Source organism: Zootoca vivipara, chromosome 3, assembly GCF_963506605.1.
Source record: "Zootoca vivipara chromosome 3, rZooViv1.1, whole genome shotgun sequence".
Taxonomy (NCBI): Eukaryota; Metazoa; Chordata; class Lepidosauria; order Squamata; family Lacertidae; genus Zootoca; species Zootoca vivipara.
In genome coordinates, this window is record NC_083278.1 from 116,957,488 (window position 1) to 116,972,065 (window position 14,578).

Here is a 14,578-nt window from a genome sequence, read left to right on the forward strand (position 1 = left end):
ACAGGAGGGAGACTGAAAATTCTCTTAGCCGTGCTTAGCCCATTCACAGACTCGCATCATATGGGGCTCTTGAATTCAGGAAATGTTGGGGATGAATAGCCCAAAGCCCTTTAAAGGCCTGTGAACTCCCCAGCCCTCCTATTGGTGATGCCAGAGGGGCTTCTGAAACAAGGTGTGTCTCTCAGTCACGCCAACAGAATCTACAATGCAGCCTTGCAACAGGCTCGACTGCAGAGATTTAATACCACTGATTTAAGCAATCATTGAGCACAAAATCCCTGCAAAATTGAATAAAATGAAAGCACCTCAGTCCGCATGGAAGTTTTTCTTCTGCCTTACACCATGGCAGGCACAAAGGGGCATGTGTTGTGCTTAGCAAATAGTTCGCACTGCGGGCCTCTTTTCAGTGTGCAACTAAATTAAGGGATCTTTGAAGATATGCCCATTGACGCAGGTACACTTATTTGAGAACTGGGTCAGCTGCAGGACTCTATGACCAACAGTGACAACATGGTTGGTGCATTTGAGGTCTTGCAGTTTCACTATTGAAACGCTTGCCTTTGACTTTTGAGTCCTCAGATGCTGGTGTTGGCATGCGGCTATTACTTCACCTTACTATGATTTGTGGTGCTTTATACCATAACATGAGCAAAACAAACCAACAAACCTGCTCCTTGTTCTGGGCCCTCTGGTCTGAAAACACAGCCCCCCATCAGGACTGCATTAGTGGCATGACATGTCCCATCGCATGCTGGAGGAGACTCTTGAGAGTCCCATGGACTGCAAGAAGATCAAACCTCTCCATTCTTAAGGAAATCAGCCCTGAGTGCTCACTGGAAGGACAGATCGTGAAGCTGAGGCTCCAGTACTTTGGCCACCTCATGAGAAGAGAAGAATCCTTGGAAAAGACCCTGATGTTGGGAAAGATGGAGGGCACAAGGAGAAGGGGACGACAGAGGACAAGATGGTTGGACAGTGTTCTCGAAGCTACGAACATGAGTTTGACCAAACTGCGGGAGGCAGTGCTAGACAGGAGTGCCTGGCGTGCTATGGTCCATGGGGTCACGAAGAGTCGGACACGACTAAACGACTAAACAACATGTCCCAAAATATATGAAGAGCTGGTGGATGTAATGAAGACTGTTTCTTGCCTCTCGGTTGCCAGGTGGCAAACCTGGCTTGGGTTTTCCTTTGTAGCGCAGCTCACCAGCCAGAATAGGAAAAATGGATCGCCAGTGGCAGATCGTTGGCCCCACCCACCTGTCAAAGTGGTCTGCCATGGGTCAGATCCAGTTCCCTATTCCTGCTCTTAAGGCTTTGAGGATGGGGTGGAGAAGAGATGGCCACTAGCAGAGTGGGATCCTAGTGAACTTTGGCTCCCTGGAACTGGCTAGAATCCCTCCCCACCACAATTTCCCTTACCCTGCAAAAGGGGCCCTGAAATTGAGGAAGGGGCATTTCAGCCAAGCACGAGTTTCTGTGTATTTTCAGTAAAAGAAAATAAATGACTGGAGTGGATATACTAATATTAAAAATTATCATACATGTTTCATTCAAAGGGGAAGTTTTGTTAAGAAGGCAGAGAACTCAGTAGAACCATGCAGTTTGCAGGTTGTATGGTAAAGATCAAGCAAAAATCAACATGCTGACGTCGTTCCTAATGGCACTACCTTATACAGAGTCTGACCACTGGTCCATCTAGCCCAATACCCTCTACTCTGACTGGCGGCAGCTCTCCAGCAACGGAAGGTCTTCGCCAAGATTCATTTTAAACAGAATACTGTGAGGATTGAACCTTGTGTGTAAAACCTTCTGCTTCCTCAAGGCTCGATAGACAGACTGCAAAAGGGTAACCCCCCCTCCAATATTGTGAGATGAGCATCCACAAATCTCAGGGTCGCGCAAAATATACCTGAAGGAGCGTCTCCACCCCCATCGTTCAGCCCGGACACTGAGATCCAGCACCGAGGGCCTTCTGGCGGTTCCCTCACTGCGAGAAGCAAAGCTACAGGGAACCAGGCAGAGGGCCTTCTCGGTAGTGGCGCCCGCCCTATGGAACGCCCTTCCATCGGAGGTCAGGGAGATGAACAACTACCTGGAATTTGCTGCCAAGAAGTGTAGTGGAGTCTCCTTCTTTGGAGGTCTTTAAGCAGAGGCTTGACAGCCATATGTCAGGAATGCTTTGATGGTGTTTCCTGCTTGGCAGGGGGTTGGACTGAATGGCCCTTGTGGTCTCTTCCAACTCTATGATTCTACCTGACATTTAGAAAACACCTAAAGGCAGCCCTGTTTAGGGAAGTTTTTAATCTGTGATATTTTAATGTATTTTTGTATTTGTTGGAAGCCGCCCAGAGCGGCGGGGGAAACCCAGCCAGATGGGCGGGGTATAAATAATAAATAAATAAAAGCTCATTTGCACTGGGATAGGTCTTGCAATTGCAAACAGTTGCAGTGCCAAGCAAGGAAGGCACAAGCCAACAGCGGCGACCCAAGACCCAACGTGGAGCGACATGTTTGCTGCTCTTCTAAGAGGAAAGGACCCCTTCCCCCAGGAGGGGAGACCTACCTGGCTCTGTGGCTGCAGCTTTCCCTCCTCTGGCGCGGGGGGCTTGGTGTGCAGGGACTGAGCGACGCCGCAAGGCTCCAGCTGCTCCGGGTTCTCCTTCACCTTGACGTCGTCCAAGCTCAAGGTGGGGTTGGACGCCAGCTCTTTCTCGTCCTTGTCCAACAGGTAGCGAAGGAGCTGGTTGTCCTTCGAGTCCTTCTTCTTTGCGGCATCTGCCTCCAGCCGGGCATCCGGGGCCTGGCTCTGCAGGGCAGGGGCCGCTGCACCAGGCCCGCTGTCCTTCTTCTCCTGCTCCATGGCGGCCAGGCTGCCCATGTCCGAAGGGCTGCCCTCCTGGAGGAGCCGGTGCAGGATCTTGTGCCGCTCTGTGAGGGAGCTGTGGGAGGACGGGCAAGCACTGCCCACCGGGTTCCCGGAGGCAGGGGTCCCGGAGGAGCCTGTGCAGGACAAGGGCTCCTTGCAGCTGGTGTCCGCGTCAGCATGCCGCAGCTGCTCCTGGGCCGTGGTGGCCAAGAGCTGGACAAGCTTGTGGCTGGTAGCCTGCAGGCCCTTGTGGTCGCCCTCGGAGAGCCGGTCGCCGCCGTGCAGCAAGCCTGGCTCCACAGGCTTGGTGTTGCTTGGGCCGCCGTCCGAGTGGATCATGTCGCACAGGATGGAGGCGATCTCCTTGCTGTCCTTGGGCTCCATTTTCACGGGCGGCAGGCTCATCCGGCTGGGCGAGTTCTGGTTGCTGGGCTGCCGCAGGACAGGGGAGGGCGTGGAGTAGCCCACCGGGGGGCTGGGCCCTTCGGTCAGTCCCTGCATGGAGTTCAGCGGGGTGCCTGGGTACGACCTGTTGCCAAGGGAGCCACTGGAGCCACAGCCGCTCACCATGCCCACCGGGGAGTGCGTGGTGGGCATGGGGGGAGAGAAAGGGTTGCTTGGCACTCTGGGCCGGTGGACCAGCCCGGGGCTCACCCGATGCCTGGGGGACATAAACTGCGGTGGGGTGACCCCGGGGCTGCCCATCGGGGAGCTGTTGTGGCTCATGGGATGGCTACTGTTCTGGGGACCGGCCTGGCCCTGGCTTAAGGCAACGTTCGTTCCCATCTGGCTCCCAGGCGAACATCCGAAAGTGGCTTGGCTGGGGGTAGCATTGCTGCTGCTGCTGCCATGCAGGCTGGATCCCGGCGGGTGGCCTGCTGCACTGGCAGTTAGCATGCTACTGTTGGCAGGAGGGAGAGGGGAGGGCAGAGCCATGCCTTGTCCGGGGGAGATGTTGGGGTTCAGCGAGGGGCTGATGCGGGGAAGAGGCATCCCGGAGTTAGTGTTTTCTTGAGGTGACAGCGTGCCGTGTTCTCTGAGTCAGGAAAAAGAAGAGAGAGAGGGGGGTGACTGGTGGAGGAAGGAGAGGGGGCAGCTTGGATGTTTCATAAGCCCTAAGGCTTGGTACCTGCATCACTTGGTACTCCATATCACTGGAGGGAAGAGGGTTATAAGTAATAGATGACGATGATGATGATGATGATGATGATTTGTGAGAAACATTACATAGGAGCTAGTCACCCATATGGAAATTAGACGGAAGATCAGTGATCCTATTGCTTGATCACTTCTGCAGTTGTCCCACAAACATTCACAGAACCATGCCACCAAATCCCCATCTAACATTCTTTCTGTAACATAAGAAGCCCGAAAGCCCAAAGAAGGGAAAGCTCCTAACTGGTTCTTCCTCCTCTTGAGCATCAGAAAAAGGCATGATAACCCCCTTGTGATTTTTCAGGGAACTTTGAAACCCAGGGTCTGCCTTAGGGGTTTCCTTCAAGCTCCACCTTCTCAAGCACACTTCTCTTCTAACTCAGAAGGTGAACGGGAATGAGAGGCAAACGAGAGGAAATAAAGCAGGTGGAGAAAACAGTCTTTTAAAGTTTAGGGGTGGGGGTGGCAGAAGGGGAATGAAAAGGCCATTTCCTGAGGACTGACGTATCTGGTGTCTTGTGGGGTCGCACAGGCAAAAAAGAGGCAGGTCCCCCGGCCAAGGAGGTCACAGCTTAATTCAGACAATCACAAGGTGGGAGGGAAGGAAGGAAGGGAGGAAGAGTAATGAAACTGAGGGGTTCTTGAGACTCACCTCTCAATTATGTGAATGCCCATGATGAAAGGCTGCATCTCCGGGCCTTGAGGGCAGCAAAGTCTGCACTTGGTATGAGCACTCAGGACAGTCCCATCACTCAGTGTGAACCGGTAAGATGGGCTGAAGGCTGTGCCCCGTGTCATCACTGGGGAGGAGGAAAAAGTGGGGCAAAGGGGGGGGGGGAGAGAGAACGTGGGTTACTAGGCTGGGATGTTTTCGTTCATCTGCCTTCTGTTTACCATGGCCAGTAATGATTTTGGCAGGGTTTTCCCTGTATAATGGTGTTTTGTTTTGGTCCTCACATAAATGTGGAGGCTGGTGAGCATGGCTCCCATTTGACAGATGGGAGAACTGAGGCAGTGGCTTGTCAAGGTTACCCAAATCAGTTTGCGGCTGAGCATTTGAAGGGTACTGGCTCCCAAATACCATTCCCGCCCCTCGCCCCAGTGCCCAGGGAAATACAAGGAGATGGGGGGGGGGGAGAAAAAGACCCCCCAGGACCTGGGTACCAGGAGGAAGCATCAAACAACCACCACCACCCTACCCACAAAATATCCATAGAACTCACTGGTGCCAAATGCTCCCAGGGCTACAAATAAGGAGAACCAATTCATGGAAAGGCAAATACATTATTCTCCCAGCCTCCGCACTAGGGGGGTGATGTACTGTCCCACCTTGCAGAGGTCTTATAAGGTCACACAGGGTAATGCATGTGAGGTGGTTTGAGCACTCAGGAAAAGTGGCGTATAAATTTATTCATTAAAATATTTGTGCATATCAAAGCGGTTTACAGCAATAAAAAGATAAAGCACTAGGAAATTTCACTGTCTGTTTTTATCCCACCTTTCTTTCTCCAAGGAGTTCAAGGGAGCATAGATTAGCTATCCCCTGCCCTGTGCCCATTTATATCCTCTTAACAACCCTGTCAGGCTGAGAGAGACACACAGAGACAAACAGAGCAGTAGAGAACAGAAGAGGGGAGAGAAAGAGAGAGAGAATAGGAATATGAATGGTCATGGGATACCCAAGGGAGCTTCAAGGCCACTGGGTACCCAATCTCCCTCATCCCAGTCCAGCAATCTAACCACAATGCCCACACTAGCCTTCTGGATAAAAGGTGCCCTCCCCTCTTTTTTTTTTTTTATAAAAAAAAGGCTTTTGACGATCTCTATCCTCTTTTGGGACCAAGAAGGCAGCCAGCCTTGAATAACTTGGCTCACTTGCTTTAGTTCCTCCTTCCTGAAAGGTCCACAAGAAGGCCGCTGACTTGGCACGCCACCCCTAAACTGCAGGCCAACAGCCTCCCAGGCAAGGTTGCCATGGGAGTGCGGAGAGACAACTGGCAGCAGGTTGATGGAATCCTATTGAGTGTGCAGGCAAGGACCCCCCTCCCCCTTGCCAGCCGGAGAAGCCACGGGCATTAGTCAGTCATTTCAGCTACTTCCTATGGGAGCATTATTTGCCTTCTTTGTCGGGTGTTTGTCCCCGTCCCCCCCCCCCCAGTTTTATTTTTCAGTCCGGAAAGCACTTATCCAGCAACAATGGCAGTGCGTGCAAAGAGAGGAGCCTTTTTACCTTCCTGAAATAGCTGCTTGGCGTAAGATGGCTCCCTGCCCTGAGGCTGGAAGAAAGCGTAGATGCACTTCCTCACTAAATCCTCCCAGCCGGTCCGGCCTGCCGCTCTCAGCGAACTGGTGTCGATGGAGATGATTTTACCTGAGCAGAGCGGAAGCGAGAGAAGCACCTTAGGACTGAACGGCTAAAGCAAGAGCAATGGAGCGATGCGGATTCAGAAGCACAGCTGACTCTTATCTACGTATGTGTAGGTGGTTCAGTTTTTTATTTTTAATTGAAATAGGTTGAAAGGCAGGGTATAAATTCCTCAATAAATAACTAAATACCAATAATGCATGTATTGAATGTATATCCTGCCTTCATTCTTCCAGTTCCATCATTTGAGCTTCCCTGCTGCCCCAGCAAACAATTCCTGCCCATTCTCCTGCTCAGGGCTCTTTTTCTAGAAATAAATAAGTAGACTATTCCACACAGAGGGTTGGCCACTGTCCCTTCTCCTCCCTTCCCTTGCTCACTGACCACCCACCTCCCTTTCAGTTCCTGCCATGTTTCCTTATGAAATGGTTGAGGGGAACAACTGGGATATGTCCATTGAGTTCTCCCCAGTTTTGAAGAAAACAGAGGCCCTCTTGCTGACACAGAACTCCAAACGTATGCAGGAACTGCAGACTGTGGCCAAGGTAGTGTACTTAGGCTACCAGTTGCTCTCAAGCAGGCACCCCCAAATTTGGCCCTCCGGCTGTTTTGAGACTACAACTCCCATCATCCTTCGCTAACAGGACCAGGGATGATGGGAGTTGTAGTCCCAAAAAAGCTGGAGGGCCAAGTTTGGGGATGCCTGCTCTCAAGCCAACCCTCTCCATGCCATGATTGGTGGCTGCACTGGGGTGAAATGCCCTCTGGGGCCAAAGGCTTGGCTACCCTTCTGAATGGTACCTGTAGTATCCTGCTTGGTCATGAAGGATTCTGATGTAGCAGGGGCTGTGGATCGAGGTAATCTTCGTGCGATGCATATCAGACAGGACTGCAAGTCTGCCATGAAGAGGAGGAGGAGAAGCAGAAGAGCGAGGTTGGAGGTGGGAAGGGAAGAGGCACTAGGTTATACAGAGCAAGTGCTTACCTGTGAAAAACCCTCCTGCCTTTTACTCGCCTCTTCCAGACTCTTCAAGCATTGCCTCCTCACAGGAGCTTGCCTGCCATCAGCAGCATACATGCCTTCAAAACCACTATTCCCAAAGAGTAAAGTAGACCCCCCTTCAAAGAAGATGCGACTTTTGCCAAAGGAAGCACAAGTTCTTCTTGGAATCTTTTTTAAATGAGGAATTCACATTCCCTGCAACCAACCTGAAAATGGAACAGGGAAACAGTGGCTCCCGTCTGGGATTTGGTGTCAGAGGCACGAGCTGTTCCTAGGATACATCCCATAGAATGAACTGGGGCCTTAAGGAAGGACTCCAAGGAGGAAAGGGAGATGGAGGTAGGGAGATGGGACTTCTTGCACAGAAGAAAAGTCCTAGGGGATGCCAACCCATCTTTGTTAATTTGGGGGGGAAAGCTCTAGCAGGTTCCCCTCCCCCCAGCTGGCTTAGAGAAGATCACCGGAGCCAAGCCTAAGTCAATGCCTTTCTGCATTTTGCAATGAAAAGCCGTATTGTTGAGTTAAACCTTACACAGCAGCTGAACTATTGAAAGTTTGCTTGGGGAGAACGATTGGCACTGGCACAGTGGGTGGGTGTTCCTTATTGTTTGGGAGAATTAATTCTGAGGCCATTTGGATCTGGCAGCACTGTAAAATAAAAGGCAGCGGTGAAAGCCAACAACTATCATATCCTGGGCAAAGTCATAAACCCCTGTGTGATTTATTTCTTCCAGTCATGATCTCCTGTGTAAGCTGCAATGGATTAATTCAGCTAATGCACTGGAACAAAATGGCCACCATGGAGATATGAGCCCAAAGTGTTCTGATGGAAAGTCTATTTTGCATCAGGGGATGGTTGAGCCAGAGTGCAGATGCGTATTGAGATTCCAGTCCTGAGACTGGTATAGAAGTAGTCAAAAAAGTTGAGTATTTAGGAATTTGGTTAACATCAAAGAATATAGATTTATTCCAAAATAATTATACACCAATGTGAAATGGAATCAAGAGAGATCTGGAAGGATGGGGGCGGATGCAACTATCCCTATGGGGTAGGATATCTGTTATTAAAATGAATGTGCTACCAAAAATGTTATTTTTGTTTCAATCAATTCAAGGGGGCAGCTATATTTAAGGAATGGCAGAAAATAATTTCAAGATATATCTGGCAGGGGAAGAAACCAAGAATAAAGGGCTTCCGGTTGACTGCGCCATCTTGCTCAGACGGGGGTCCGCTCAGCGGAGCGGACCTCGGCGCTTCAGAGGTGGAGGGAATCGCTCCAGCGAAGCGAAACCTCCTTAAAAGCCCCAAATCGAGCTTTTTGGGGACGGATTTTGCCTGGCGGCGCCAAAAGCGGGCTCTCTCCTCCCCGGATCGGCTTTGTTTAAGCCCCCGAGAGCGAGGAGGTGAACCGCGGCGGACAGGCTGACACTGCTGCTCTGAGAGCGCGAAGCTGCGTGTCTGGGAAGTGGAGGTGGCCAATTCTTCCAAGAATATTCAGCAAATGAATAGACTGTGAGTAATTTGGATTGTTTGGAATTTAAATTAAGGCTATAATTTGGACCTGGGAGAGAGGGGGAAAAGAGGAAGCCACCCCCCCCACGGTAACATAAGAGACAGTAAACAGAAACCCGAAGCCGTAAACAGAAGATTTTAACTTAAAAGGATCCCTCAAAGGCATCAAAGAGAATCTCCCCTAAATGCAGGGTAAAAGGGGAGAGAGACTGTGGTTGTGAATACCCTGCAGAAAGAGGTAAAGACTAAGAAAGACCTTTCTTTTCCTCGGGAGCCGGCAGCCCAGACAACCCAGTGAGCTGATCAGGATTTATAGTCAAATTTTATTTCTATCTTTATTTCTGGACTTTTTGGAAACTTCTTTTTGGTCTATATGCTTTTGAAATGTGAGTTCGAACATTATTTTTTTTAAAAAAAAAAAGACTTGAAGAATGCAGCCAGCTTGTTAAAATGGAGTCGAGAGGATAAACTGCGATCATATTCCACCCCATGTGACAAGTTTTGACCTTGACAGGATTGAACTATGTCAACAAAAAGGTACTCGCCTGAGTTTCAGCGGACTGTTTTGACCTTAATGTGGGAAGCAAGAATAGAACTATGTCAAGAGGAGACACAACGGTGAGAGTTACAGCAACAATTCCGGATGGTGATGGCAGAATATGATTTCATAGAGGATGAAGCTATTGAAACTGAAGAAGATGAGAGAGAGAATGACAAGGATGGAGACTGTGATTTGGAAGAAAAAGAGGAGGATGAGGACTGTGATAATATAACACAAAATGAAGCCCACCAGGAAAAAAATGATGTTTTTACTCTACAAAAAGTCGGATGGAGTGCCTTCCCTTCGAGGGGGGCACGATTGGATTTACTGGAACTCCAGAAGGACCACAGGGAAGAAGGAAAAATCAAGCAGAGAAGAGAAGAAGCTCAGGGGTCTGATATGGAGGCCTGGATGGCAAAAGACTGTAAACAGGGGGTGGGGTGAAGGGAAAGTGAAGTAGTGATTGTAAGGATGGGTTAATAGGATTATAACTGGACTGCTGACTATGGAACTTGCTGGATTGGTGGGGTGGAGCCGGTACCCGGGGGTGTAAGGTTAGATTGGGAATAGTTATAGGTTTAAAAAATGAATTGATTCTGGAAAAAGGTGAAAATATGGAGGCCTATAGAGGGGGTAAAAATTAGGCACGGGAAGAAAAAATGGGAGTTTGATTTTTCAGTGATTGGACATTAGGTGAAAATGATAATAGTTAGTTTAAAAGTGGGATAAGCTATAAAGGTGTATGTTATAAAATATGAAATTATGAAACTGTTGAAGATGATAAATAAGGGAGGAAAACCGGGAAAGGGGGGAGGGTGGGGAAGCCCACAAAATATGGTTTAACAATTATGAATTTATGATGAATTTTTTTTGTCTTTTTTCTTTTTTGTCATTTTTTTTCTTCTCTTTTTTCTCTTTTTCTCTTTTTTGTATTCTTTTTTTTTTTGGTATGACAATAGATGGTTGGATGGATGACCTCCTGCGTACTGCCCTGGTTCGCTGGAGCTTCCTGGTGGCAGGGGGGGGCTTCGGGGGCAGGGGAGGGGGAGGAGGACAGAAATTCAATCATAAAATGGACCACCTCTGACTGTTCACCTGCGTGGGATACTTCTGTGGCAGGGGAGGACCCATGGGGGGGGGAAGAAGGTGGAAAAGGTGTTCATATATGTACCATTCTATGTAATTTGTAAAAATAATAAAAATTATGTTTAAAAAAAAAAGAAACCAAGAATAAAATTTAAATTGCTAACGGATACTAAAGAAAGAGGGGGCTTCGCCTTGCCAGACTTGAAGTTATATTATGAAGCATCTTGCATCTGTTGGTTGAAGGAATTGATGATGTTGGAAAATACAGATTTGTTGGACTTAGAAGGATTTGATAATAGATTTGGTTGGCATGCATATTTATAGTATGATAAAACAAAAGTTCATAAAGGATTTGGTAACCATATATTCCGAAGATCTCTATTTGAAGTATAAAAACCTATTAGAACCAAAAACACCTTGATGGTTATCACCTTTGGAAGCATTGAGTGTGAAAAAGATAAATATGAGTAAAAATTGGGTTACATATGAAAAACTAGTAAGAGAAGAAGGGAATAATTGGAAAATTAAACCTTATGAAGAGGTAAGAGAATATGTTAATGATTGGTTGCGCTATTGCCAAATTAATGAAATGTTCAAAGAGGATTTAAAGGAAAATGGATTTGATTATACTAAATCAAAATTTGAAATTGAAATATTGAATAATTTTAAAATATTGTCTAAAATGTATAAATTGCTGTTGGAATGGCATTTGAAAGATGAGGAGGTAAAAGTCGGTCATGATACATCAGGCCAGTGAAATTAGCTAAAATGTATAAAATAAGTAACAAATGTTGGAAATGTAAGGAAAATGTACTTTTTTATCATTTGTGGTGGGAATGTAAGGTGAAAAGCTTCTGGGAAATGATATATAATGAGATGAAAAAGATGTTGAAATATACATTTATTAAAAAAAACCAGAAGCATTTTTACTGGGTATTGTTGGTAAGGATATTAATAGACAAGATAATAAATTGTTTTTATATGCGACAATGGCAGCAAGAGAGTATTATTGGCACAGAAATGGAAGCAAGAAGAATTACCGATGAAAGAAGAGTGGCAGATGAAATTAATGGACTATGCAGAATTGGGTAAGATGACATGGAGAATTTGAAACCAGCGGGATCAGGATTTCTTAGAAGACAGGAGTAAATATGCAAACTATTTGAAAACTAATTGTAATCAACTAACTACGCTCGTAGGATTGCAAGAGGTTTTGTAAGGAGAACTATATGAAATATTGCAGGGGAAATTTATGAGATTGGATTGTAAGCTATGGACTGTTAAAAGTAATAGTGGAAATAATGACATGCAAGGCTAAGTGAGGAAGATTGAAAATCATTAGACGTGGTAGATGGAAGTCCTAGGCTTATAGCCCAAATGCTGTATAAGATAGGAGGAGATGTTATGTTTTGTTTGGAAGATGTGTGTGTGTGTATGTCTGCTAAGCACACACACAAAACACACACAGCACCCACTGTGGCGCTTGAGCAAGCTACACATGCTCATCAATGGCTCCTGGCGTCAAGGGAGCCAAGTGATGCAAATCGGGGGGGGGGGGCTCTCCTGCAGTGGAAGGGCTAGTTAGCAAACACCTGAGATCCACTGGCTGAGGACCTCCCATTTTTTTTTAAAGGTCTCAAGGGAGGAGACAACTCATTTGCTTCTCTGCAGCCAAGACCAGAAAGGTCTTGTGCTTGATTCTCCAAAAGGAGCTTGTCAAAGGTAAAGGGGCCTGTCAATGTTAGCAAACGTAGAGGTGCATCCTCTGTGCAAAGGGTAATGTGAAAGACAACAGCAGTTTCTTAGGATTGCCACTGGGAAGAGGCCCTGCAAGCAATGCGCCTGCCATACTTGCCTCTCACTCAAGCCTGCAGCGCAGATGTACCCATGTGCCAGCTGCACAGGTAGGACACCTCCTACCTCCCCAAGGGTGGGCTTGTAGGCTGTGTACATTGAGCTGCAGGCATCCTGAGTCCTCCAAAGTGAGCAGGAAATGCGGCATGCAGAATATCCAGCCCTCGGAGAGCCGCAGTCCCCTTGCAAGGAAGGTCCTGCAGGAGGACGGCGGAGGGCGATTTGTCCCTCCCTCCTTCTCCTCCTCTCCCTCTCCCCTCCCCAGAAATGCAACACTGCACAGGCAAGCACTATTTCCCTCTTCAAACAAGCCACCGTCTGCTCCTACCTTCGCCTTCCTCCTTGATCAGTTTCGGCTGGGACACGGTGAAGCACTGCATGACCTCGTAACGCTGCCGGGCCTCCTGGTTCTCTGCCCCTGGCTCGTCCGGGGGGCGGATCAGCATCCTGCAGTTGAAGGTGTGGCTGTTGCGCCGGGTGGACTCTTGAGGCCAAGGGACGCCGTTCACTGCAGAAGAAGGGGAGGAAGAGCAAGGAGCCCTATTGAAAGGCTTCGAAGAAGTGCACATGCAAAAAGACCAGGAACTGGAAACTTGGCAGAGGTGTGAAATCACGGTTCCCTCTTAAAATACAAAATCCTTATGATTGCAGGCAACGCCCCATTTATACATTCCAAGGCACCATATGGTTAAGTCAAATCACGTATATCTGAAACACCTTTGGAAAAGCCTGCAAACACCCTGTTCTGCCTCTGCAGATGTTTCCGGGTCACTTCTGGGTTTGGCGCAATGTGCATGCACACAGTTACACACGTACTGAATGTGTGCCAATGTGGGGGGGTGTTTGCCTGTATATGAACATGGAAAGCTAACAAATTGAGTCAAAGCCTTGGCCAGGCCATCACCTTCTGCCTGCTGTGGCTTTCAGTAGCTCCCCAAGGTGCGAGGCAGAGGTCTTTCCCCAGCTCCACTACTGAAGATCCAAGGACTGAAGCTGTGGCATGCAAAGCACACACTTCCCCACTGAGCTGCTATCCGTTGTCCTTTAGTGGCTGTGACACTACCAATTCTGATTCATTGAACGTATTGCTGAAACCACTCACGGAGCTTATGATACATTCCGTGGTCTTTAAATCCATAAACAGAACCGAGCGACTACATTAGCGGAAAGGAGCCAGATATTATTTATTATTTTTGATTGAGCCAGCACTACCTCATCGTCTGAGATGCAAACCCTGCTCTGCATTCACTGCCATCACTAGGATTACTGAGATAATGTATCAGAAGGGCTTTCAGCACACACAAAACCACCACATTATTAGCGTCACTTGAACTTGAGAGCAGGTGACAAGTGTCTCCTGGGAAATTTCAGGTCCTTGAATCTAGTCTTCACCAACCTGGTGGCCCCCGGCTGATCTGGAGCTCTCATCAGCCCCAGGGAACATGGTTGTGTGATGCTGGCAATGATGGAGGCCTTAGTCCAAAACATACAGAGGACACCGGATTGCTTTATTCTGTTATGCTGTAAGTTTCCCACAGCCCCCTTATTCAGTCTGCAGGCCACTGCTCCTACCAGGCGCTGTCTGGCAGCTGGTGGCCACATGAGGGTCACCAACACCACCTACTCCACTTCCTTTGGTGACTATTGCTTTGCTCTCCAAAGTGGCACATGGGCACAGATGGGCACACACACACACACACACACACACACACACACACACACACACACACCATTAACAGCGAAGGCACCGGAAGCAGCAGATACACAGGAGCAAAGATGCCTTATTTAACTGCACAAGACTAGAGTCTTCTTGTGACCTTTTCGGTTGCATCATCCAACTGCATGAATCATGAACACACATGCCTAGTATACTAATAACGAAGACCCGACTGCTAACCTGATGCTTCAGTTGTGGCCTGCTGGAATCAGAAAGCTTCAGTGGGGCTTCCTCGCTCCCTCCTGCTTCTGCTGGGGGACTAGAGCAACACCATACCAGGGAAGGGGAGCTGCATGTTGCAGAGAGAGATGCAGCCCAATGTGGGTTTTGCTCACATGAACATCCAGGGCTGCCTTATTACACAGAGCCAAACTTTTGCCCGGGATCCTGTTACTTTGGGGTGTCAACAGATTGAATCAGAGGCTATCCTTTGTCTCTGCTCTACCACTGAGCGGAGGCACTGCCCCCAGGAACT

The 14,578-nt window shown here is 48.2% G+C and overlaps 1 protein-coding gene across 11 annotated transcripts in view; it reads right to left on the bottom strand.

Moving 5' to 3' along the window:
* Nucleotides 1-14,578, bottom strand: part of NCOA1 (nuclear receptor coactivator 1) — a 268,356-nt gene that overhangs the window by 40,416 nt on the left and 213,362 nt on the right. For all 11 annotated transcript variants that reach the window (XR_009557408.1, XM_060273185.1, XM_060273179.1 and 8 more), the window contains 5 exons: nt 12,715-12,894; nt 7,191-7,286; nt 6,255-6,395; nt 4,677-4,824; nt 2,567-3,905 (listed from right to left, as the gene is read on the bottom strand). Coding sequence is in view for 10 of the 11 variants with exons in the window: in XM_060273185.1 (XP_060129168.1) it covers nt 2,567-3,905; nt 4,677-4,824; nt 6,255-6,395; nt 7,191-7,286; nt 12,715-12,894 (1,904 nt within the window). In the remaining variant the exon portion in view is untranslated. The remainder of the gene's footprint in view (nt 1-2,566; nt 3,906-4,676; nt 4,825-6,254; nt 6,396-7,190; nt 7,287-12,714; nt 12,895-14,578) is intronic.